The sequence below is a fragment of the Coturnix japonica genome, chromosome 24 (genome assembly GCF_054131305.1).
Source record: "Coturnix japonica strain WE chromosome 24, WE-NBRP24, whole genome shotgun sequence".
Lineage (NCBI taxonomy): Eukaryota > Metazoa > Chordata > Aves > Galliformes > Phasianidae > Coturnix > Coturnix japonica.
Window position 1 is genome coordinate 5,427,991 of NC_140686.1, and position 27,765 is coordinate 5,455,755.

At 39.3% G+C, this 27,765-nt stretch overlaps 1 protein-coding gene across 2 annotated transcripts; it reads right to left on the minus strand.

Annotated features, from left to right (window-relative positions):
• Window positions 1-3,911: 3,911 nt before the first annotated feature.
• Window positions 3,912-20,700, minus strand: LOC146757151 (ankyrin repeat domain-containing protein 26-like). Of its 2 annotated transcripts, XM_085523492.1 has the most exons (12): window positions 20,620-20,700; window positions 20,455-20,518; window positions 20,331-20,366; window positions 17,425-17,510; window positions 14,187-14,404; window positions 12,421-12,601; window positions 10,692-10,838; window positions 9,944-10,237; window positions 9,024-9,256; window positions 8,390-8,636; window positions 6,416-6,461; window positions 3,912-4,903 (listed from the first exon to the last, which is right to left on the minus strand). In XM_085523492.1, the coding sequence occupies exons 2-12, from the start codon at window positions 20,492-20,494 to the stop codon at window positions 4,761-4,763; spliced, it is 1,671 nt and encodes a 556-aa protein (XP_085379618.1). In that variant the 5' UTR covers window positions 20,495-20,518; window positions 20,620-20,700; the 3' UTR covers window positions 3,912-4,760. The 2 variants fall into 2 exon arrangements, with proteins under 2 accessions (XP_085379618.1, XP_085379619.1); XM_085523493.1 differs by lacking the exon at window positions 20,331-20,366.
• Between the last annotated feature and the right edge of the window lie 7,065 nt (window positions 20,701-27,765).

Here is a 27,765-nt window from a genome sequence, read left to right on the forward strand (position 1 = left end):
AACTGATTTTACAAAAATGAGCAGGGAAGAGAAAGATGATGTTGAGGACAAAAGGAAGTAACACTGAATTGGAGGTAATCGTCATAATCCACTACGTTTCCTGTGTTGCCTGATGTTGGTCGCTTCCTCCTTTTGTTTATTTAAAAGACATCTTGGAGTTAAGGGACAAATCTTGGCTAACACTGGAAAAGGATGTCTCCAGTGAAAGGACTGAGCTGGCTTATAAAAAGATGTGTTGAATTCATTTGGTGTGCTTGAAGCAAAACAAAAGCCACCTTTGTAGTCAAAGAGCAAGTTCCTTAATTGCAATCCGTGTGCAGAGCCTCCGTGTCCACACGTCTGCAAAATTCTTCAAACATTAGTTGGTCAACCCATAGGTTGAAGGAATGTGATTCTGTTTTGAGGACTTAGTCTGATAAGGGAGGCTTTCTGTCCAGCTCATCCCTTGCTATCAGCTACAGCCTGTTATCCTTAGGCCTTGGACTTGGTGAGTATCAAACATGCTGAGCTAGATCTGGAGACTCATCAGGTAGTGTGATGTATCTAGTACGATTCCATCAGTATACTACCTTCCCAACAAACATACCAGTTCTGTATGTGTGAATAGATGCTTTTCCACCTATTAGCTTCCGATGGGTGAAGCTGTGCTCCACTGAGAATTTTACTCTGCAGGTAAAATGATCCTAAATACCTGGCTGGTGTTCTCAATGCCTTGCTGAGAGGTGATTTAGTTGATTCCATGGCTGACAGTTCATGGCTTGGTATTTGGTCATGTTCCTTTAGGAACTGAATGACCTTGAAGGCACTTCTCAACACAATGAAAGCCTCTCAGAAGAGACTCAAACTCCAAATGGGAGTAATGCCGCTGTAACTACATGGTTTATGCTTGCAAGGTTTATTTGGTCTATAGTATTTGTGAACACATCTGCCTCTTTCGCATCCTTCAGGCTGTGGGTTTAAGGAGTGACAGTGACAACCAAAGGAAGTGTGAGCCATGGAGCCAGACATAGCAGCTCTGCCTTCATGTCTGGCAGCACTGTATGCAACTTGGCTAATTTTTAGTAATTGTATTTTCATTCCTACCTTCCAGCTGTGTGTTCTGCTTAGTGATTAGAACCATGAAAGTCCATGAGTTTTCTTTGAGTGGAAGAGGGTTCTTCAGTCTCAGTTGCTGTCCAGTCAATGAGGGGAAACTTGTACCAGGTTTAGTTTAACTACATGTGGCAGAAGGTAATGAGTCAGGTGTTTGCCTTGAAAATCCCACACTTGCCTCTAATACTCTTTTAAGGATTTATTTATTTATTTATTTATTTATTTATTTATTTACAGTAATTTTTACAGCAATTACAGAAACTGTGACATTTCTTCCAGTAGTAGAATCTTCCCTGAAGAAAATAAAAGCTCTGCTGATGAAGGTAGAAATCAAAGGTGAAAACAATAGCAGTCAGACTCCTGCCAAGAGCCACTTGCCTGCACTGTGATCCTGACCTTATCCAGGCAGTAATATCTTCCTTCCTGGACCTTGCAGCACGTTCCAGGAACTCGGGGACTTGTGCTGAACAATGTGTTGCTGCTGTTAGTCTGACATCAGTAACGCTGGCCCTGAATGGGTGCCAAGAAATGTCACTCCACAATGAACTCCTCCACTTGCACTGTTATATAAACGGTGTTGGTTTCTCCTGGGGACACGAGGGCAGGAGGAGGGCAGTCCCTGTACGATTTTTGTTCTCTGAAACATCAGTAGTGGTTGTTCCCCACACCTCATTGTCATCATTGTGTCATGGTTTTGTAATTTTGTAATTTTGCTATCAGTATTCCACATCATAACATCATGTAAAGTATGGATACTTCTATTGAATGTGCAGTCCACAGAAGAAGACTACATATCCCAGAGAACAACAGGGGTAACGATAAGTCATGGGACCAGGACGCTGTATAATCTCGTTCCCAGGCTGGAGTGCCCTCCTCCTTCTCTCGGACTTCTCGGAGAGTGGGAAGCGTTCCAGCCGTGTCGCCTAGAGTTCACAGTAGGCCTCTCTGTTTTCGGGGACTCTCTCTCTCTCTGTTTGTTCGATTTGTTAGCCTCAATTATATTATATTGTGTTATCTTGTATTTCGATATCATATCCGCAGGCACCGAACCCCAAGGGGCCGCACACGCTCCGCCTCACTGCTCCGGTGGCCCAACTCTAACTCGGTCCGGTCCCAGGCTCGGCGCAGCTGCTAGTCCGATGGCAATGGAAATTATAATAATTGATCACAGACTGTTACAGATTTCTTTGTTCTTTCTCCACACCCACTGCTGCATTTGACTAGTCTTTAAAAAATCTGTCATGGGTTACTTAGATTTACCTATGCCCGTGACAGGGGAAGCCACCCCGTGGGCCCCCCCCGGGGCCCAGAAAGGAGGGGGAAAAAGGGGAATGGGATAAAAACAGCGGCAATCTAAGGAGGAAAAACTTATTTTACTAAATATGATATCGAAATACAAGACTCCTCACAAATTGAGGATTACCCCTGCAGTTTCCTTAAATGACAGCATTCCCTGTCCCTTCTCTATCACAAGGAACTATCCACTCCCTGCACTGAATCTAGTTTAAAGTGCTGGTAATCAATCCAACCAGCTTGCTCCCCAGCATGCTTTTGCCCCACCTGCTCTGTCACATTCTGTCTGATGTCCACATACCTGGTCTCTCAAAGGCCTGCCCAAGATCACAGTAACCAAAACCTTGATCTGACACCATTACCTGAGCCAGTAATTTACCTGGCCCATTCTCCCTCTTCATTTCTCAGCCCCCAGTCAGCAGTATAGAGAAGACTACTTGTGTTCCTGCTCCCTTTAACATCTTCCCAAGGGATTCAAAGTCCCTTTTAATGTTCTGTAATTTCCTTTTTGCAGCCTCCTGGGACCCTACTTGAATGAGACCTTGAGTGGGTAGTAGCCTTCTGTTTTATCAGAGGCAGTAGAGTCTTCTTAACATCTGTGACATGTGCCCCCAGATAACAGCAAACTGCTCTGGAGAGGTTATTTTTGGTGGCAAATTCGGGGCCTCAGTGCCTCCCAGCAAGGAGTCCCAATTACCAAGGCTCGTCAGCTGTTTTTGGTGGCACTAGTTTTAATAGGACTCCTTGGTTGGCCCTGCCCTGCATGCTTGTTGTATGCAGTGGAAGCAGGGACAGGTAGCTGGGAAGGGGCCAGGGATGCCGTCTGGACATGCATGGGATCAGGAAGGCTGAGGCACAGATGGAACTGAACTTGGCGAGGGATGTAAAAATAACCAGAAGGGAGCCTACAGGTGCACTGGGCAGAAGTGACAGACCTGGGAGAGTGCACTCCCTCTGATAAATGAGGAGGGAGAACTGGCTTTAACCAACATGGAGAAGCGCAAGGTACTCTATGAGTGCTTTGCTGTCTGGATTCTGCTGGAGATATTCTTCCACCTGGCTCCTGGCTTGTACCAGCTGGAGAGAGCACAAAGGGCCACCAGAAGTTATCTCATAAAGGAATGGCCAACCTGCAGAAAAGGCTCCAAAGATCCCCCTCCCAAGCATGGCCAGGTTTACAACAGAGACTTTACCCTCGGCTTCCTGTTAATGAATCACCACCGAAGACCTGAAAGTGATTCAGCACACCCATTAAAATCACAACCCTCCACACTTGTTTCAAGCATATACCCCTTAATTTCTATGATGACAAACCTTATGACATATAGTAGCTGTTTGCCCCACTGCTTCAAGTACCCAGGAGGAAAAGAACACAAATGCATGCTGGCCACTTGTCTGATCTCAGGGCAGACTGAAGGCACCAGAAGGAGAGATGGAAGTGAGCAGAGGAGGACTGTAGAAAGTCATAGAGGCAAGGAATGAGGTGGAAAGCAAGTCAAGAAGGCCAACAGAATAAAACAAAGATGTACCAGATATGAAAGTTTATTAAATACCAAGTTGGAACATAAATATCTGGAATTAAATATAGCATATTAGTGTCATAAAATACATTCATATAAAAAGGTGCAGTACCAATTGGACAGAAGGTTGAAACATTAATTTTCCTTCTTCCCACTATGAACCGCTTCAGGTTCATCATGTGTTCATCTACCAACTGTGAATGTCTTAAGATGAGTCAAATTCTAATGCAAAATCCAACAAGGATATCAAGTCAGAAATATCAAAAAGGTCACATTAAAGCTTTCTTGGCACTGCTACACACGCACAGTATTTTTAAACCCTAGGTGCGTGAAAGTGACAGCAATGTAAAGTGCATTCTTCTCCAGCTTAATCACTGCTAAAACTTCCACTTAACCAGCAGAAATATTCACAGCATCAGGACGGAAACAGCTGGCAGGAATCCAATCAAAATCTCCTATGCGTTAAAATAACACTGGAGACTCTACCACAAACAGTGGAAGGGTTAAATAGAACCAAAGGAATGCTTCTGGTAAAACCTTTAACAAAAAACATGGAGCAAAATAATGTGTCAAAAACATTTTGACAGTTCCGTCAAGTTCAAGAACCAACCTTACTCAGTCTGACAGTAATTAAAAATAGATATGGTTCTTATCCTGAGTGCAAAATAAACTGACTACCCCTCGGTGACCAACAGGTAAGTGCAGAGTGTCAACCTATTTAATATATTTAAAATTTATATTCAAACCGCAGTAAAGATGTTTCCACACTAAGCTGCAGGATGGGAAGTCACAGACCTCCTATGTAAACAAATGATCTCCAGTACTTTTCCCTTTACATTTTAAATAAAAATATATTTAGATCAGGTAATTTTGGTTTAAAACATCCCGGTACTCCTGTACCGCTCTGCAAAGGGGATCCTGGTCAACATTGAGATTTTTTGAAGATCCATAAGTAGATTTCATTGGAGAAGCTCTAGCAGTTTCAAGCTCAGCGGTGGCTGGAAAGAAAAGAAACAAGATTGACGATGTTACTTTTACAGTAGATTGAGTCAAATCAGTCACTGTAAAAACATTACTGATAACTGATCAGGCTACGCTCTACAGAGATATTTAAAAACTTCCAAGGAAAACACAAATCAAAAAGGACAGGCATAAAGGAAGAAACATTTTTTCACATTCAATGATCAGCCAATACAATTTTTAAAGCTAGTTAAAGAAATTCCAGGTTTTAGAAACACAGAATGGTTTGGGCTGGAAGGGACCTTTTAAGATCACCCAGTTCCAATCTCCCTTCTATAGGCAGGGACAGCTCCCTCTAGACCAGGTTCCTCAGAGCCCCATCCGGACTGGCTCTGAATGCCTGCAAGATGGGGGCTATGCACAACATCTCTAAGCAACCTGTTCCAGAGTCTCACCACCCTTACATTAGGAAGAAAAGAGTTTCTTCCTAATATCTAGTCTAAATCTACCTACTTTCAAGTTTACAGCCATTTCTCTGCATCCTGTTATTACATGCCCATATATATATATGAAAGTTTTAGCCTTAACTTTAACTGCCAGGGATGTCTTAACTTTCCCTGGCTAAACCCTCTTTCGTTCATGGAAACACATCTTCGATGGAAGCAGAAAAGGATTTTCAGTACTTCCATCCATCAGCCTTTTCCAGACAAGATCCCCAGACCAAGCAAATACTACGGCTCCTACTACACATGTAATTATGTTTGAATATGCAAATGAGCACATGGCAATGGGTTTCTGTCTATTCAGGGAAATTGGAAGAGCTGTGAAGCAACAGCTGGATTCTCAAGGGCTCCCTGCTTCAAAATAACTCTAGGAACAGCAGCAGTGACTCTGGCAGAATGCTAATTGTGAAACAGTATGAATTCTTCTTTGAAGACCTGGCCTTTTATTATAGAACAGGCTTTACACTGCATATTAAAAGCAATCAGTTCATGCTGTGTTTGCCTATATATTGCTGAATGATTTTTACCTAAAGAAAGGCTATCTTTTCCACTGATTCTTCTTTATCCAAAGACAAGTATGACAACATGTCAGGTACAAAAAAAAGCAATGAAAAAGAGCGAGCAAAAATTAAGAACACCAGAAAATGTATATGGTATATTTGAAGTGCTGAATGCAATGAATGTATGCAGAAAGAGAAGTAGTGACAGAAGTCCATAAAAATCTTATTTCTGGGCTTTTTTTTTTTTTTTTTACATTTGATGTTTGTGCCTGAGGATGAAAGGTGACTTCAGCTTAAGCCAAGTGTATCTGTGCGGGGGAGATGGTTTGCTCTCCATGCTTTTTCTCAAAAGTAGCTGCAGAACATTCTGAAGAGTATATTGGTTAGCAGGAAGTTTTCCATTAAAACTCTCTAAGTTAGAGTTAAAAACAGCCCCACACTGTGCTTCAAACAGCACAAATCTTGACAACTTTTGAAAATAATTACATAGAAGTTACGAACAGTCATCATCTTCCTTAAAAACACTGATATCAGAGTAGCATATTACCTTGCTGAAGTTCCTTATTGATTTTTTCCTCCAAATCCTTCTTTACCTAGAATTATAAATAACACATGCATTATAAATAACACTGCACATTTTATTAAGTAACAGAAACCAGCTTGGATCGCTAGAAAGGAGCATTTGCCCCTCGCTCTCCCAGGAGATGTTTATTTACTGTCATTTATTCTGAATGCAAAGTTTTCATAAGGAGAAATTAGACCTTTTAAAGGGCCACAGTCCAAACACCGTATGCGATCATTTACATTTGAAGATATTTGCGACTCCTGTGTTATTTTCCATCAGGTCTTTAACGCATAGAAGTAATTGTCAAAACAGACAGCATAAAGCTTCCAGACTCATGTAATTAGCAAATACAGTTAAGTGCTTGGAGCATGTGGCTTACGTGGAGAGGCTGAGAGCATCAGGACTGTTAAGCCTGGAGAACAGAAGGCTTGTGGTCTCACCTACAGGTGTAATTATCTGACTGTGGGATGCAGCATAAAGAAGACAGAGCAAGAAATTTCTCGGTGGTGCCAAGTAAAAGAACAAGAGGAACAGGCAGAAGTCAAAAGAGTGGAAATTTATAAGACTGCTAAAAATCAGGAGTGCAGACAGGAAATAAAATCAGAAAGGAAACAGAAACTGAGAGACGGAATGGGAAGTAGGTGTTCCCTTTCTTATGCTACCAGTAGGAAAACTGGTTTCATGAATCCATGCACTCACGCTGGTTGCAGCTAGCAGAAGTCACTATTATTTCCTGCACCCACTTTTCAGAGCTGCATTTCTTTCTCCTGTTTGTAATCAGTGCAATTTGTTTCTTCAAACAGTTGCATGGACAAAGTAATTGATACCAGCATTTTGAATAACGGCGGCGTAAAGTATTTTCAGCTTCTTATCCTTGAAGCTTTATCAAAGCTTTTGCAAAATCAAAGCCAAAATCTACACGAGCTTCCTCATCCCAGGAGATGCTCACACTCTACTTCAGATAACCTCCCTTACTTTGAAAAACACCAAATGTGCACTGAGAGCTTTACATAAAAACAAAAGTGCAAGATGACTACACGAGGCAAACTCCAATTTAAGTTCCTTAGTTTCCAGTTATTATGAACTTTACTGTCAGGAGAACTTGTAATCTCCTCCATCCAAGAAGGCAGCACTTAGTTTGAATTTAATGGCAATACAGAGGTGGTTTTTTTTGTTGCTTTTTTTTTTTTCCCAATAGAAGGAAACAGATTACTGGAAAAATCTGAGGTATAACTGAAGCAAAGACAAGGCTCAGAGTCAGGTAAACTCTTGTCTTTTTAAGTAGCCTGGTGAACAGGCCAAGTACTAAGCAGCACAACTGGCAAAGTACTTCAAAGCTATTGCAGAAGTTGCAATCATGTATAAATTGCTGCAAAATATTATAAAGCTGTGAAGACTTGAAGAGTAGGTTGTTGTTTTCTCAGGTAATAATACATAGCAGGAAGCACAAAAAGAAATGTTTACTAGGCACAGCATGCATCCCACAGCAGACTGTATAGGAAGAAGCAAAGCAATCATACTCATATCATCCTAGTTTTAAAGGATGTCTTTGTTAGTATTAATGTACTAAAAGAAACTAAAAATGAAGATCAGTAAGGAAAAAAACAACGTGGCTTGACCAGAGATGTCTGATGGGCTGAGCAAAGATGTCAAAGTTATCCATTTCAAGTATGTCATACACTTATGCACATTCTATACAGTAAAGTTTAATAAATAGCTTAGCTGGGAACTTCCAATGCCACAGCAGCTGCTTATTAAATTTTCTCTAGTTGAAAAAAAAGAAAAAAAAAAACAAAACACACAAAAACCTTACATAAGTACATAGTTATGTGTATATACAGTTAGATAGTTCATCATTTAGATGTCAGTATTTTTGGTGTCTGAGCACTCTAGGAATTCTGTACAATCTTAATGACCTAAAGTCTTCATCACTGAAGAGTATTTCACAATGCTTACCTTATCCATGTACACTTCAACTTTTTTTCTTGCCAATAATGCAATCCCAGCAGCATCTAGGAAGCATTCCTCTTGGCTGGAGCTTCTGTTTAGTGCGGAATTGTTTCTGAGATTTCCCAGTTCAGCTGAATATTTTCCTGGACTTGCAGGAGGACCTCCACTGACAGTGCTGCTCGCAATTAAAGATTTGTTTCTTTGGCGTTCCTCAAAGAGCTTACAATTGGCTTCTGCAAGTCTCTTGGTTGTTCTGAAATATTTAAAAACACACAAAGAATTATCTTTGATAATATTTTTGCAGAGTCACTTCTTCCAGGTCTTTGACTACTATTCAGCTTTTGAAAAGAGAAGGCATTAGAAGTCCAAAATGAGAGGGGCCCAAAGGCCATGTGTTAAAATGCTATCAACTTCAAACATGGGCCAGTGATGCCATAACTAGTGGTGTGACTGCTAGAACACTGAAGTGAAATGATGGTGGTTCCAAAAATAAAGGGGAAAGGTTTTAGAGGGTTACGCTTACATCCATAGTGCTGACAAGACACAGAAAAAGGATTTTAGGAGGAAACAGTACAAGGTTTTTCATGCAAGCTACTGCTACTTCACGTCTTGTTACCACTCCAAAAAAGCACGCACTTACCTTTCCAGCTTATTTGCTAGCCTTATTCTCATTTTCATTTCTTCACGATGCAGCTCTTTGTATTTTCCCAGTTCCGCAAGCATAGATTCGTTTTGAAAAATATTGTCTTTGGTATTTTTTATTTTGTCCAACTCACATTCAACCTCTTTTATTCTGCACTTCAGCTGGTCTCTCAGCGAGGCATGATGATTTTCTCTGATTTGTTCTATCTTGTCTTGTGAGGCTGCCTGGACCTGAAGCAGATAATACAATTTCAACCATTGCAAAGAAAAAGTGAACTGCATCTCCCTATACGGTTGCCCATAACCAATTTAAAGGGCCCAGTTTTACTCAACTGAGTCAACTGGACCTTTTCACTACTATCAGCAATCAAGGCAAAACCCTGGAACCAACACGTTAAATAACTGTTTTCATCCAGACAGATCTGCTCTTAGCAATATTACTTATGGGAGCAGCTACTAAAAGAATGCTATGGCTGAAGGACAGGGCACACAAAAAGGATTCTACAAAGAAATTATGAGAATCCCATCCCCACTCTTTCTGCCCCACGGTAACTTCAGTGACTTCTTCCCTGAGCATTTTATCCTGTACAATGATAAAACATAACCTGTACGTATGGCCAAGCCATCTCTAAGTTATAGCATTCATGTGATGAACAGCAATAACAAGATGACCAGATGGCCATAGCTTCTTCTAAGAACTGCAAAACAGAAGTCTGTCAAGGGACGGCTATTAGCTTGGGGACCTGCAGGCAAATTACACACACAAAAGCACTTTCGCCAAACAATTTTCCATTCTTCCACTTCCCTTCAGGAAATATAGAAGTATGGCACTAACACAAAAAACCAAAGTACGAACAAGAAATGGCAAAAAGAAGTTACATAATAAAAACTACAGACATACACAACAAATTCACTTACCTGCAAAAACAAATTGACTTCTTGAAGTTTTTGATTTATTTCTTGTGCAGCTCGCTCTTCCACTTCTTTCTTGTATCGTTCGATTTGGTTGTAAGTCATCATGTGCACATTGTGGACAGCCTCCAGATGTTGTCTCAGGTTTGCCACCTCTTCTTTCAGCTGGCATCTGGTCTTCTCTAGTTTTTCATGTTTTTTCATGTTTAGAGCCAGCAGTTCTTGCAAATAATGGTTTTGTCCTTGTAGTTGGACGCATTTTTTACACTCTAAATCCAGCTGATGAGAAAGTTCAGTAACCTACAGACAGTAATAAAATGAACTTAGAGGGGTGTAAAAAAAAAAGATGAAGGACATGGAAACAAGAAAGTGATGACAGTATAATAACGAATTCAAAAGCCAAGTAATAGGATCACAAACAGCCTCAGCCAGCTTCTTTCCTAGTGAATCTCCAGATATCTGGACATTTCACCTTAGAAATGATTGTAACAACTATACAGTGAAGAACAGCAGGCAGTTTAAGAGACTGGGAACACAATGTCTTATTTTCCAGTGGCTTCCTACTTCCACATGCAATTCAGATCTATGTGGGATTGATGATGCTATTCAGAGTTTTTAGACAACAGTAACAAAATTTGGTTATATTGATAAACTGTAGATAATCCACGAAAAGGCACAAAAGGTTATTTTTCTTAAGGTTTTAGAATGAGCACAGTGAAGTATAACCAAGTTAATTAGGAATGGAACTGCTTACCTCTGAATTTTTCCCAATAGTTTTTCTTGTCTCTTCTTCCAGCTCCTTCTGTCTCCACAGGTGGTTGCTCAAAATTCCTTCTTGCAGAGCTCGAGCACTCCTTTCATTAGAGAGCTGTCTCTGTGTTTCATCACGCTCTTCTTCAACCTACAGTAATATAGTTGAACTTGTGAATCTTGAACAAAATCAGAATTAGCAATACCTTCCTATTTCATTCTTTTTATTCTTACATTCTATTAATTCTATTAAGAGTCATTTATCATAAAATCATAGAATGACCTGCATATCAATTTTCCATGTTTGCAAACAAACATCTTTAGATTTATCTGAATTGAAAGTTATAAGGATAGTGTGAGTCCTTTGCACAAATCAGCATCATAGAAGTTTTATACTTAATGAATCTCCCTCTATAACACAAGAAAAAAACAAACAAACTAGAACTACTATTCTTGGAAACATACAGAGTTTAAGTAGAAACCCAAGTTATCTTTCTAACAAACTATATATACATACTAAAACCAGAGATGGACACTCATATGCTTACAGTCAAAGATTTAAAAACATCTATTCATCAATATGAGCACTAACACTAAGAACTGCACAAAACAAATGACTAAGATTTCCAAAAGCACAATAACTACACTTACTTTACCCCACTGCAAGGTCTTAAGTCTACATCTCTTCTACTAATATTTAGAAATGCTTCAGAAAATGTGCCAATCCATTTTCAGTTTACCAAAATCTAGCAATACTGCTGGATAAATTGAGTTGTATGAGATTTCCAAAGGCTATTAATGAAGTGAGACACAGAAGAGGACTGACCAGCTGAACAGCAGACCAGGAGGTAAACTAATGCCAATGATGTCCCTGTTAAATCCAGGCAGACTGAAAGAGGTGATGCTAACTACTTACTGCTTCTGCCAGAGCAACGTGGCCACTGAGGATCCTTAATGACCACTTTCACATGTTCTTAATATGTTTGCAAATACAAGTTCTGAAAATTTGAGGCTTACTATTTATGGGGAAAAATACAACACAACAGACCGAATTTCCGAGGTATATTTCAAACTGCGTAGAACCATGACAGGAATGCTGAAAAGTAGGTAAAGGCCAGTGAAAAGACCCTCAAAACTGTATGTAAGAACTGAAGAATTCATGCAGGTTGTGTACAGTGAGAACATCATCATCTCAATTGCATTAAATAAGCCACTAAACTTGTAATAAAAATAAAGGTGAGAGTTTTTCTGGATTCAGTCTTGATTGTAAGCAACTGAGGCAATTTACAGATTATCAGGTAAACAGTAACATTTAGGCCTAAATTTAAATTCATGTAAGTATAATTGAAAGAATACTACAAACAGTAACTGTAATTTCCTTCTGAAGAAAAAAAACAATAATAAAAACATTATATATATATATATATACACATATAATATATATACAGATATATAGATATAGACATACATATACACACACGCGCACAGAGTTCTGTAGTAATTAGGAAAAATAACTCAAAGAGAAGCTTTGCCTGAAGCACAAACCAAACTATAATTCTGAAAAATGTGAAAAGGTATCATGAACTTGTTTGTTCACGCTGGTTTCATGACAATGGTCCTCAAAATGCACCAAGATAATTACCTAATGTCTCTTTCACCAACAAGTTGAACATACTAGCATAAAATATCAGTTTGAAAGAAACAGAAAAACAGAAGATATATATTTAATATACCTGTTTCTTGAGCTGTTTCAGCGTTATTAACTCTGTTTCTAAATTCCTTACACGAAACTCAAGTTGTTTTTCCTCTGTCTCTCTAGAATATTGATCCTTTTCCCTCTTTAGTTGCTTTCTTGTTTTTTCATATTGCATTTCAGCTCTATGTCTCTTTTCCTCTTCTTGTTTCACAGAAAATCTGGGATTTAAAAGAGAGTATTTGAGGAATTAAAGCACTGACAAAAAAGTAAATATGCCACATCATGAACCAGGAGAAACAACTTAAAACTGTAGAAATGTCACACCTTTTCAAATATAGAAGTTTTTCTGCAATTTTAAACTTTTAACATCACTCTAATTTCATTCCATTAGTGGTGGAAGACACCTTATACATGAGCTGCACAAGACTGACAAATAAGCCCTTAAGTGATGTACAAAATTCATCATGTATTTCCATGTCGACATAGGTAAACATGAACAGTAAACCATGAACTTTTACTAACAAAAATACACTGTTTTTAATAAGTTGATCATCACCTATATAGTACAGATTCATAATGACTGCAAGTAATACCGATAAAACATCACATCACTTATCTAAGACAATTCAAAAACTTTTAAGAAGCCTTCCCTAAGACTATAACAACTGCTTACCATGTGCGGATGAACCTTTTCATTTCTTTTAATAAATTAAAGGATAAGGATAGTGTTCAAAAAAAGATTTGAATATCACCAACCACTAACAAGTAGTTCAAAACATTGGCTGTAACATCAGTATTGAAGCAGCTTATTCTAAAGGAGAAAGATTTACATGTAGTCTTTAGCTTCCCAAAAAGTACAGCTTTTACTCATGTATAGCTAATACTGTTTTGAGATTTTACATAGAAGAAAAAATTAATTCCTTCTATTTACAGATGTTTGGGAATTCTGAAAAATGTTTAGAATCAAATCCAGGCCAAATCAGGAACGGCTTTGTCTTACTTACAATCCCCTTCCATGTACTGGGAGACTGTTGGCACATCCTGAAGTTTATTTCCCTCAGCTTATTCTCACAGAGTTTCATGCTCTGTGATCAGCCTGGAAAGCCTCTACTGAACTCACACATGTTGACTACGATCTCTTGAAGGCCATAAAAAGAAATGCACACAAGTACTTGGAGGCCAAAAGTTGGACCCAATGCTCCAGACACAGACCAACTAGATGCTAAGTAGGGATGGACTCCTCCCTTCAGCTTCTTGACTCTGCAACCCAGGATGCTGCTGGCCTTCTCAGCTGCAAGATCATTCTGACTCATGTTGCACTTAATCTCTGCCAAAGCCCCCAGAGGCTTCTCAGCGAATCAGCTCACCAGCCAGAGCATTTCACTGTGTACACAAGGGGTTCCTCCATCCCACGTGCAAGGGCTTTGAATTCGTTCTTGATTAATTTATTAGGCATAGGAGGTAAGATTCTAAAGACACGATTAGAGTCAGTGTTAAGGAAGAAATTCTCTGGGAAGCCTGGTCTGGTGGTTGGTGACCCTGCACATAGCAGGGGGGTTGAAACTAGATGATCATTGTGGTCCTTTTGAACCTGGGCCATTCTATGATTCTGTGATTAAGACCTCTATCACCTCCAGCAAAATTAATCTGAACCTCCACTGTGCATTTAGTTCTTTGAAAAATATACTTTTAAAACAGTTTGGGGAGCAGGGGACTACTCAGCATAGCTTTCAATACCGAGGAAAGTGCTTCAATTACAAGATTTAAAACAATCTAATTCTACGGATTATTTTATTAGCTTACCCTTTTACTGGCATTTCAAGTAATTTTGGTCTCTCCTCAGATGAAGAATTCTTTGTGTGTTTTTCTTCTATCATTTTTTCATTCTTCCTTAGAGCAAGCTTTTCTTTTACTGGTTGATGGGTAATATTGCCCACTGGTGTATTTGATTTATCAAGACTTTCCTGTTTCTCCACTGCTTGCATTTTGAAATGTTTCTGCTTCCTTTTTTCCTTCTCAACCTATGAAGAGAAAATTAAGCTTCATATATTTTTCTGATTCTAAAGGAGATCCAAGACCAAATAATCTAAGCTTGACTTTTAAAATAATGTAAAATAAAAAAGATTTTCCCCCAAAATTACTCTACAAAATGTACCAAGTCAACAAATATACTCTGAATTCACTCTTGATTTGAAGTATAACAATCAAACAAAAACAAAAAAGCAAAGCAGCCCTAAGGAAACAAACAATAGAAGCATTACTGATGGATAAGAAATCAGATGGACTACACAACAGCAGTTGTAGAAACACAAAGTATGAGTGGATGTATGATGTCGTACTTCCTTAATGATGAGGAAAAAAGCAAACTGAACTCAAAAGCAGAAACAGCTTCACAGCAATCAGGAATTTTAGTGAGAGGCAATGAAGGCACACCATGCACAAACCACAGCAAATGAAGAGATAAATCAAGACCCTGTTCAGAAGCTATTTTCATTCCTTGATCGACAATCAAAACTGGTGTACTTGTATGAATTTCTTTTTATGGTAATGAGGTGATAACTACTTACACTGGAAATGACTGCCACCTACTGTCAAACTGAAACAATACATTTTGCTTTCTCAAAACCTTCTGATTACATTATGGGGAAAAGCACAGTTCTCCACTGCTTTCCTTATTTATGAGTAACGTTCTTCTCTTAAGACAAAAAAACCAATTTGCACAAAGCACCTTCTTTTAATGATCAATAGCTAACATGAACAGGACCACCGATACTGAGAAAGACTAAAGAATAAGGAAAAGCAGGTGAACTTCTACCTCTTTTTGTAGCTCTACCTTCTCTTTTTCCAAAGCCAGGAATACCATTTGCAGCATTCCTACCTTACTCTTAAATCTTTCCACATCTTGTTTTAGTTCTTCATCCAGATTCCTTTTCAGCATGCCACAAGGTTGCTGAGCATGCGGGAAAAGATTTTCGATTTCTGTTTCTCCTATTTCCTTGTTTTTGATAAGGCAGTCTCTGGGAACACTGTCACTAAGACAGATGTCCTTGCCAATTTTCTTCTCACTTATAAAGCCAAGTGTACTTTCACCATTTGTGGAAACAGGTCTTATATTAGGAAGATTATTAGAAATGTCATCCCAAATATTTGTTTTTAAACAATGTCTCAGGGAATACTCAGGACTTCCCTCTACATCTCTACTAATCCCATTCTCATTCTCTTCCATTTCCTCTGCTTTTGACAGATGTACTTTTGTATTATCTGTGTAATTAGTGCAGCCTTCTTCATCTGGTATTCTCCAGGTATTTTCCATGCTCGCATTTAAGTTATTGTGATCAGGAAGGACACAGAGACTCAGAATAACTATTTCAGGTTTGGGTTCTTTTAGGTCTACATTAAGTTTCACATCTCCAAATTCACCTTTACTTTCTAACTTATCACTTGATTCTGTCACACAAGACGAAACACAAAGACTCTTCAATTCTTCAATGAGGTCATCTTCTGACACTTCTGCCACAAGGGATGGAGCTTTCTCAGATTCATTAATTTCACCAAACAGCTGCTTCAGCTCTGCTGTAATGTTTGTAAAATTTCTTTTCAACTCCCTTTTCTCTTTTTCAATCCACATTTTTTGTATCTTTCTTCCCACAGCTTTAGACTTAACTGCTTGTCAGCACTGTGGGATTCCTCATTTTCTGCTAGGGCTTCCTGATGAGAAATTTCTGCTTTGTCAGTCTGCTTTTCATGTGCTGTATTTTCTATCAAGTTGGTAGTTTCTAAAACATATTTATCCTTAAGTAAGCAGGTAAAGACAGAAAAATTACCAAGAAAAATGAAATTACCGTTAAGCCATATAATTTACATTGCAAACTCATCCCATCATACAACAACAACAAAACAAAGATACCTTATTTATTTTTTCCTCAAAACAGAAGGATCTAGTTTAGAAACATAAACCAATCAAACAGATCAAAACCAATCAGTAACAACAGAAAACACAACTGCCCAAATTTTCCCATACTCCATTACTTTCTACTGACTGTCCCTTTAAACCCCCTGCTGGTGAGCGTTCATAACAAGCGTGAGTGATCATAACAAGCTTTTTTACTAACCACCACAAGGGACTGGCTACATTACAATCACTTATGCTCCTCAGAGTCAGAATTATTAAATTCTATTCCAAGCTCCCAAGACAAATATTTACAAGGAATAACTGTTCATTCCTGCCCTCAGCCCAAAATCAAGAACTGAGACATCTATCCAAACGGTACCATGCCTCAAGCTCACTGACCAGCTCCTCTCTCCAGCCTTCTCACTATCTCTGACTTCACAGTCCCTGCAAAGTTGCCCTTGGTTTGTGTTCCCTTCTGAACAAGGTCTGCAGCCTTGGCATCCCAAGGAACCACAACTATTGTCCTTCTTACTCTGGTTATAGAGGCCCTTTTCTCCTTCCACATCGTAACTCCACAAAAATCTTTCACAATGGAGAGCATCTCAGTCACCACCTGTCTCAGCCACTTCATTTCCAAGCTCCATTCACTTTGCACATCCGCTACCACCTTCCAATACTTAAGTTCCGCTCTCTACCTGCTGAAATGAATCACATCCCTCTTCCACAGTGCCTTGGATGTATGATGATATTACTTCCTCCACTTCCCTTGAGGTATTACAGAAGACTCCAGACACTCAATGAAGATCCCTACCCAGTCCTGTATGCTCAATACAAACAGGACGCCTAGCCTATATGACCATAATGACCTTCAAAAAATATTTTCGAACACTTACTAACTTGATCAGATATGGAGATATTTTGCAGAGGCAGAGAAAGCACTGACAGATCATATTTCAGGTTTTTACTTAATCTTTCTAATACACAGAGGAAAATCTGGCATGTTTTGTCAAAGAAATAATCACATGATATAAAATTTTGCTCCCAAATGAGTATGTATTTTGCATAGGAAAAAACAAAAAACCCACCACATGACTGCACTGTTTCTCAGAATTGCACGCAAGGAAAAACACAATATTTGGTTTCACATACCTGCCTCCCAAAGTTTTCAGTGGCATCCTTGACCATCTCTTTTTTAGCTGATGACGACACATGAACGGTAGATTGTGAGCGCTCACCTACAGTGAAAAAATTACATCTTTATAACGAACATGACTTATTACAAATTAATTATACCTAGAGTACATCCTGAATCATTGCATTTGTGAGAAAATAGCACAAACTAACACAGCCTCTCAAGCGTATGATTATTTACGATTTGAACATAATATTACAAAACAGTTTGAAGATGCCTCTGTGCGAACTAATCCCTCTCAGGGCATTTTCCCTTTCATTCCTAAGGGAAATTTGATGAAAATCAGTCAGAAATACACCTTTAAGAATCTCAAATGGTTTACATGTAGAACTATATTTATACATACATGACACACTGTATGCTAGACAGCAATCGGCTAGATTCCTCTAGCTACTTTCATTTCTCCTTGTTTTGTGCCACAAAGGGTCTCGTTTAACCCTTTTAGAGTTAGAAATACTTGTACCATAGGAATTATAACACTCTGCAGAAGAAATACAGCTTGCTGAAACCCAAACATAGGAGTTTGAGACAAACTTTCACATATATTTCTTAATACCTGATCTTTGAGCAAATACATGGATTATAGAAAAAAAACAGACACGAGGAAGGATGAACAGAAAATACATGAAATGATGACATAAAATGAGCTATGAAAAGACTGTTTTTCCTATCTAACTTTGCCACGTCCCACACCATCACTGGACTACATTTCACATGACTACATAAAACAGACAAAACAAGAACTCACAGAATCACAGAAACACAAAGGATGGAAAAGACCTCCAAGATCATGGGTAAATTAGGTTGCTAAGTCACTATCCACCATATTTAAAGAGTTGTGGCAGTCAGGTAAAACCCTTTGTGACAGGAGAAAGGGAAACATCACACTTGTTTTTAAAGAGTTTAAGAAAGGAGGTACTTTCCAAGGCCCAGACAACCTTCTATTATGGAGTGACTAGAGTGGAGGATAAAGAAATAGCAACTGATGTTAGCTACCTAGAGAGCTCATCTCTCTAAATTGGAGAAATATCATGGATGGATTCTTTGGTAGACAGGGAAGTGCTGCCAAGTGGTGTATCTGATATGTTAGTGAAAAGAGATCGCATTCAGACAGATACTGACAGCCTACAGAAGAAGGTCTTATGATGTTTAGCAAGGCCAAGCGCAAGATCCTGCACCTGGGTTGGGAAGTCATCAGCTTCAGCACAGGCTGGACAATGAACAGACTGAGAGCAGTCCTGTGGAAAAGGACTTGGGGATAATGCTGGATGAAGAATTACATATAAGCTGAGAATGCATGCTTGCAGTCCAAAAAGCCAATTGCACCCTGGGCCACAAAAAAAGAAGCACTGCATGGCCAGCAGGCCAAGAGAGGTGGTGTCCCCTTCTACTCCACTCTTTCAAAACCCTACCAGGAGCACCGAGTTCATCTCCGGGGCCCCCAGCACAAAAAATCTCTGGCTAGAGCAGGTCCAGGGAAGGGTCTCAAAAAACAATTTGAGGACTGGAACACTTTTCCTATGAGGAAAGCTGACAGAGTTGGGGAATATAAGAGTTTGCAGAGACCGTATGATGGCCTTTCAATAATTAATGGGGGCTTACACGAAAGACTTTTAACTATGGCCTGTAGTGACAGAGCAAAGGGTAACAGTTTTAAACTAAAAGATTGTTCAGATTAGATATAAGGAATAAATTCTTGATGAGGGTGATGAGGCACTGCAACAGGTTACCCACAGCTGGGAAGTTTCAATTAGGTGATTTTTAAAGGTCCTTTCCAGCCCAATTCTATAATTCAATGATTCTAACCACCTTTTGTGCATCTTACAGAAACAATATCACTGCAGTAGAGAATCTCCTTTTCTTTATGCAAACACACGTACATTTTTTTTTCTAGAAAGAAGTTTAACCTCTATTGTCATCAAAAGAAACAGTACCTTTTTTCCCAAGACATGGATGTCAAACAGCTTGGAGCAATTTCCATTCCATACTTAGAAGTTGCAATAGTTTTCTGAACTCTTATCTAATCATCTACTTCATATGCTTGCTTATATAGGTTTTCACCTGATTTGTAATTTTCAGGGCTCGTTGTAGAAATTCTAAGACCTTAATAGGGAACTGTTTTGTATCTTGCTAACAAATACTTAAATTCACATATATCAGAATTAAGAAACTAAGAACCCATTGAGGTTAGATATACTCTCTCCCATGTATAACAAATGATCTAGCTGCTTCACTTTTATTTATCTTTCCCAACCAAAAGGAATACCTGTCAACATACTTCCACTCACTACCTCCCACCTACACTCTCTTTCCCATGTCCTTCCACTATCTCTAAACTCAGTGGCCAGTTTAAACAAAACATGAGAGGATGGCTTTGGAAGAGCATATGTAATACATGTTTTCATACAACTGCCAGAGAGGCAAAGAAAAAGCCAGGTAAATAATCAATCATGCTAATGAAGCATAAGCCTGTGAATCACCCATTCTGTCCCACCTGCAGCTCCTGGACAACTCCATCTGCAGACCCTAGCCAGGAATCAGACACAGGACATGACCCCTATTGCTCCTCTGCAGATTGGTATATTTGGCAATGAGAAGGAAATGAGTAAATGTGGACTGCCTGACAAGGGGTGATGATAGCAGGTATGCTGGAGGAACCTTACACTGTAGAAGGATGTTTAGAAATGTTGAATGGAGCTCTAGTGGAGAAAACACCCAAAGATAGAGCCATATTTCATTAAATCTGCTGCTGAAATAACATCTTGCTAGCAAAACATTAATTTAATATGAAGAATTTACAACTACAATGTATCTGCCCACAAAGGGACATGACAAAAAAAAACCAACAACTATTTATAAATACCTTCAATATCATCTACACTCAATTTCTCCTGTGGATCTGCAAAACAAATGAATCTAATGCTTAATTAAATATGCTTATCAGAAAGATTTTAAAGCTAAAATCAGAATATAAAAGACATCATTACCTGATTTTTGCTTTTCTGTTTTTGAAGATGTTTCATTCATCTCTAAAACTGCAGAAACCTTTAACTATGAAAGACAAACCAATGAAAAATAAACACCCATACATTCAAAGTAACTACATATTCATTAATGAGCAGGACAAGTAGATTTCAATGAAAAGCATTTACCTGCAAATTACTGGGTTTCTCTGAAAAGCCTGGAGATGAAAAATGAAAGCGTTATTTTATTTAATTGAAGATATCTTTTATTCTTTACAACATTAGTAGGCTCTGTAATTGTTTCTTGCACAAATTACTTCATTGAGAGTGAAATAGCTAATATCCAATTATCTTATCACACAGAACTTGTAGTAGTATATAAGAAATACAGAGTAATTCCCATCATCCAACTTTTATTAAAAAAAAAAAAAAGAATCAAATCACAGAATGACAACAATTCATGTGAAGCATTAAGTCATGTCTATTAAGAGAACAAGATTAAAATATTTTGTTCCTTTTGGAAGCTGAATTCTGCTTTCTGGAAAAATTAATTAGAGCAGATAGCTTTGGCTTCTTAATGACCAATCAAGAAAGAACCCAGCAGAACTATGACTACTTCTATTCTAGCAGTGCATAATGTTGAGGCTACTTTCTCATTAACAGCTTATGGAGAGCAAGGGTACAGACACAGCAACCTCATACAAACATCATTCAATGAGGTAAAAACAATCTGGTTCTCAACTGACCTCTCTGGATCAGTTTGCAAGGAAATAAATGATACAAACATTGCTTGGTTGTAATGCACAACATGTGCGTTATTCCAAATCTTTTTCAAGTTTAGTGTCAAATCTTATTTCCTAACTCACACAACCTACTGCCCTGTGCTGCAGTCATCTTATACTTTACGACTCCATTCATGAAACAAGCATACAAAATGCTTCTACGAATTGTTCCACAAAATAATTTTTAGATTTAAAAAATACTAAAAACAAATCATCAAAACTTGATTTTCGAACACTAGGTGGTCAAGTAACATGGAAATACATTAAAAAGACTACCACAGTCACCTCTTCCCCCCTCCCACACTGATTTAAAGCTTAGCAGAATCATATGAAGCAGACATTAAAGACAATTGGTAAGTTGATTTATGGATTCCAGAAGCTTGCTAAGATTTGGTGTCTGCTTACAAAAATAAAATTGGACTTGCCTTTTAGGCTATGTCATTGAATCCATATTATAAGCCACATTGCCAAAGCACTCTCAAAAAGATAAAAGATTTATTCCAATAGCAAAATTTTCCAGCACACTTATGATCAATCAGGATGGTTATAAAGCAACTGCCATGAGCTGCAGGTGGAAACCCGCAGAAACATAACAAGAATTTGCCCACATATTTTAGTTCTTAAAGAAAAACAGGAAACTAAAAAAAATTAAATAAACAAACAAAAAGATTAACCAAATGATATTTTTCTTCTGCTGATTATCCAGAAATATCCAAATCCTCAGACAGATAAATCTTAAACCAGATACCACTCTCACCACTTTAAGCAACCACTTAAAGCAAAGAAAAACACCCGAACAAATACATATCCAAAAAGTATACATAATGAACGCAAGAACCGCCTGGACTAATCAAGCAGGCCAGCAAGTTCAGTGTTCACTGCTGTTAATTAACATCAGCCAAGCACTTCATTGCTACAGCACATACTCACTGAACAACAGGACTAACAAGGAAAACAAAAGAAAAATTTCACTTGTCTATAAACACAGACAAATCCAATCTATCAGATAGTTACCCTTGTTGTGCTCCCCTGAAACACTCTGCAAGCGTACTCCATGTTCAACTGCAGGTGGGAGAAACACAGGAGGAGATGCTTTCCTCGAACCTTCAGAACACGGCTGTACAATACAGTACATACGCGTAAGAATTTGTACAAAACAATTTTTTTAAAATAAAATCTAACAAAGGCTTTTGCATTTTAAATAAAAGGGCAAAAAAATCCTCACAATTCATCTAAACTATTCCATAATGTTGATTAAGGCTGGCAAATCACAGAGCCACACAAGAAATTAACACAGGAAATCAAGATGTTGATTGTGAACAAGAAGCTGCAGCTCTGTGTTGATTGAACATTGGCATCAAATTTGCACCTGGCATTCAAATATCAGCCTACATTGCTGGGGCACATGTCCCACAATGTTGAGTGAGAGCATCACTACGTTGCAAAAGCAAGATTTGATTTGCTTAAAGGCCAAAAAGGCAAAGCTGATAGCGATTAAGCTATCTAGAAAGTCTCGTATTTTTAAGAAAGGAGTGGGGAATTAGTTTTTTTCCCAACAACAAAGGCTAGAGGGGAAGTAGCTACAGACCCTGCTCACTCTCATCTTGAGAATTATCAGACAGAAAGGATAAACACAGCCAGCACACTTGGTGTCTGCTGAACATGATTTTCAAAATCGGATTAAGTCTATCTAGAGAAGACAGAGGTTCTATACAGAAAAATCTAAATGTTTGGGTTGCTCAATGTATTGGCATCCATTAAACTCTGACTGGATCAGCAGAATAGATCTGAATAGTAGGAAAAAAAAAAAAATCCTCACAAAAATATGCCTGAGAAGTTCATAAGTTTAAAAGCAGCAATAAACTGCTGTATTAAAACTGTGCTAGAAAATCAACTCCAAAGCCTGCAGCCAGGAGGCCAACGTAAGTAGTCTGACATAACTTTGTCCCAGTACTATCTCAACAGAGAACCTACGCTACAGGTATTTCAATGACCCTCAGATACAGGACATCGAGCAGCAGCAACATGGGGTAAATAAGCCTCACCAGGGGCGGGGCTCAACTCAAAGGCAAGCTCTCACGTAGTTCTCATCTGGCTCTCCCACAGACCGGGGAGATGCACATATCACAGAAAGTACCTCAGAATCCCAGGGAGAATCAGACTCTTCCTTTTTCTCTGTTCCTACTGCTGGCAGAGCACCTACAAAAAAATGGACAAAGAGAGACACTGAGAATTTACTGCACTCCACTTTTATACCCCATCAGTCAAACAAAGGATCTGAAAGATGAGTAACAGTACTACAGCAAAGGACAAACCAAGAAATGAGTTACACTCAACGGTAGCTTTACACCCAGTCACATCACAGTATTCTGTTTTCTCCTCTTCATTTCTTTTCCAGCAAAAGATGCATAAGAATGGTGGCTGACATGACAATGTCCCTCGTGTTGGGACAACGTTAAGGAAGAAACTCCAGCATGCTTCAGTCTCAGCATATGGACACCCTGAGTCATCTTCCCTCTTGCCTACACCTCCATCATCTGGCACTTACTATCACATTCCACTCTACAGGACATACCACAAAAGCATGATACAAAACAACCTCACACTAAGAGGAAGCTGCCAACACACACGGCTCCTTGCTTAGTGCTATCAAGGGATACCTCACCTGACCATGATTCATAATCCTGCAACTTCTGACCAGGTACATACATAAGGACTGACATTTAGGAATGAAACAGAAGCTCACAGCTCCAATACAGTCCAGAACACTGCAAGCATTTTAAATCTTTTCACTTCAAAGTCTAGTATCTTCTGACCACCAAACTCCCATCTAGAGCAGACCACAGTCAGTTCTCTCTTCTAAGCTACTCCATTATGTAAAACAAACTCAGGATTGACTCACACAGAAACGCAAGGAAAATTTACAGGAATGAGCCAGACAGGAGCAATGGCGTCCACTCTGGAAAACCGTAACTGCTGATTCCAGCCTGAGTGCTGACTATTCACGCTTTTCCAAAATAAACTCTTTGCACATAAAATGCACTAGGAGAAAAGTGAATGCACCGTGAGTGCTGCTTCCACACCTTCTGAGCAGCAACTGACCAATAGCTACACGAGCTCTGAAAACATCTACAGCAACAAGATATCCTCTGGAGACGGACATACTATCTTCTGCTCTGAGAAACTGGGGTGAGTACCTAAGCACCCACCTCTCTCTGATCAGGTCATGCTCTCAAGCATACAAACGAGTAGCACAGGAGAGATCTCCTACATTTTACAACTGAACAAGGTGAGGCACTAGAAGAGTCTTCTCGGACTTTGAATCAGGTCAGCTCTTGGCTGAAGCCCTGAAAAACCACAGCTTTTCAATCTGATAGTACCCATTAGAAAGGGAATCAATAGTGTCACACACAAGGCACACTAGACTACCTACTTGTTTTGTGCAGATCAAGGAGAACACAGCAACAAAATTAATAAAGAAACTTGCATCATACATAAGCATTAGGAACCCAGCACCACCATTTGTGACCTTTAGGAAAGAACGAAAAGCAACAAAAGCTGCAGACCTTCTCCACCACAGCAGGCTAGGGTTCACAGCTAAATCTTAAGCCAGATACCACTCCCACCACTTTAAGCAACCACTTAAAGCAAAGAAAAACACCCGAACAAATACATATCCAAAAAGTATACATAATGAACGCAAGAACCGCCTGGACTAATCAAGCAGGCCAGCAAGTTCAGTGTTCACTGCTGTTAATTAACATCAGCCAAGCACTTCATTGCTACAGCACATACTCACTGAACAACAGGACTAACAAGGAAAACAAAAGAAAAAGTTCACTTGTCTATAAACACAGACAAATCCAATCTATAAGATAGTTACCCTTGTTGTGCTCCCCTGAAACACTCTGCAAGCGTACTCCATGTTCAACTGCAGGTGGGAGAAACACAGGAGGAGATGCTTTCCTCGAACCTTCAGAACACGGCTGTACAATACAGTACATACGCGTAAGAATTTGTACAAAACAATTTTTTTTAAATAAAATCTAACAAAGGCTTTTGCATTTCAAATAAAAGGGCAAAAAAATCCTCACAATTCATCTAAACTATTCCATAATGTTGATTAAGGCTGGCAAATCACAGAGCCACACAAGAAATTAATACAGGAAATCAAGATGTTGATTGTGAACAAGAAGCTGCAGCTCTGTGTTGATTGAACATTGGCATCAAATTTGCACCTGGCATTCAAATATCAGCCCACATTGCTGGGGCACATGTCCCACAATGTTGAGTGAGTGCATCACTACGTTGCAAAAGCAAGATTTGATTTGCTTAAAGGCCAAAAAGGCAAAGCTGATAGCGATTAAGCTATCTAGAAAGTCTTGTATTTTTAAGAAAGGAGTGGGGAATTAGTTTTTTTCCCAACAACAAAGGCTAGAGGGGAAGTAGCTACAGACCCTGCTCACTCTCATCTTGAGAATTATCAGACAGAAAGGATAAACACAGCCAGCACACTTGGTGTCTGCTGAACACGATTTTCAAAATCGGATTAAGTCTATCTAGAGAAGACAGAGGTTCTATACAGAAAAATCTAAATGTCTGGGTTGCTCAATGTATTGGCATCCATTAAACTCTGACTGGATCAGCAGAATAGATCTGAATAGTAGGAAAAAAAAAAAATCCTCACAAAAATATGCCTGAGAAGTTCATAAGTTTAAAAGCAGCAATAAACTGCTGTATTAAAACTGTGCTAGAAAATCAACTCCAAAGCCTGCAGCCAGGAGGCCAACGTAAGTAGTCTGACATAACTTTGTCCCAGTACTATCTCAACAGAGAACCTACGCTACAGGTATTTCAATGACCCTCAGATACAGGACATCGAGCAGCAGCAACATGGGGTAAATAAGCCTCACCAGGGGCGGGGCTCAACTCAAAGGCAAGCTCTCACGTAGTTCTCATCTGGCTCTCCCACAGACCGGGGAGATGCACATATCACAGAAAGTACCTCAGAATCCCAGGGAGAATCAGACTCTTCCTTTTTCTCTGTTCCTACTGCTGGCAGAGCACCTACAAAAAAATGGACAAAGAGAGACACTGAGAATTTACTGCACTCCACTTTTATACCCCATCAGTCAAACAAAGGATCTGAAAGATGAGTAACAGTACTACAGCAAAGGACAAACCAAGAAATGAGTTACACTCAACGGTAGCTTTACACCCAGTCACATCACATTATTCTCTTTTCTCCTCTTCATTTCTTTTCCAGCAAAAGATGCATAAGAATGGTGGCTGACATGACAATGTCCCTCGTGTTGGGACAACGTTAAGGAAGAAACTCCAGCATGCTTCAGTCTCAGCATATGGACACCCTGAGTCATCTTCCCTCTTGCCTACACCTCCATCATCTGGCACGTACTATCACATTCCACTCTACAGGACATACCACAAAAGCACGATACAAAACAACCTCACACTAAGAGGAAGCTGCCAACACACACGGCTCCTTGCTTAGTGCTATCAAGGGATACCTCACCTGACCATGATTCACAATCCTGCAACTTCTGACCAGGTACATACATAAGGACTGACATTTAGGAATGAAACAGAAGCTCACAGCTCCAATACAGTCCAGAACACTGCAAGCATTTTAAATCTTATCACTTCAAAGTCTAGTATCTTCTGACCACCAAACTCCCATCTAGAGCAGACCACAGTCAGTTCTCTCTTCTAAGCTACTCCATTATGTAAAACAAACTCAGGATTGACTCACACAGAAACGCAAGGAAAATTTACAGGAATGAGCCAGACAGGAGCAATGGCGTCCACTCTGGAAAACCATAACTGCTGATTCCAGCCTGAGTGCTGACTATTCACGCTTTTCCAAAATAAACTCTTTGCACATAAAATGCACTAAGAGAAAAGTGAATGCACCGTGAGTGCTGCTTCCACACCTTCTGAGCAGCAACTGACCTATAGCTACACGAGCTCTGAAAACATCTACAGCAACAAGATATCCTCTGGAGACGGACATACTATCTTCTGCTCTGAGACCCTGGGGTGAGTACCTAAGCACCCACCTCTCTCTGAGGTCATGCTCTCAAGCATACAAACGAGTAGCACAGGAGAGATCTCCTACATTTTACAACTGAACAAGGTGAGGCACTGGAAGAGTCTTCTCTGACTTTGAATCAGGTCAGCTCTTGGCTGAAGCCCTGAAAAACCACAGCTTTTCAATCTGATAGTACCCATTAGAAAGGGAATCAATAGTGTCACACACAAGGCACACTAGACTACCTACTTGTTTTGTGCAGATCAAGGAGAACACAGCAACAAAATTAATAAAGAAACTTGCATCATACATAATCATTAGGAACCCAGCACCACCATTTGTGACCTTTAGGAAAGAACGAAAAGCAACAAAAGCTGCAGACCTTCTCCACCACAGCAGGCTAGGGCTCACAGCTAAATCTTAAGCCAGATACCACTCCCACCACTTTAAGCAACCACTTAAAGCAAAGAAAAACACCCGAACAAATACATATCCAAAAAGTAT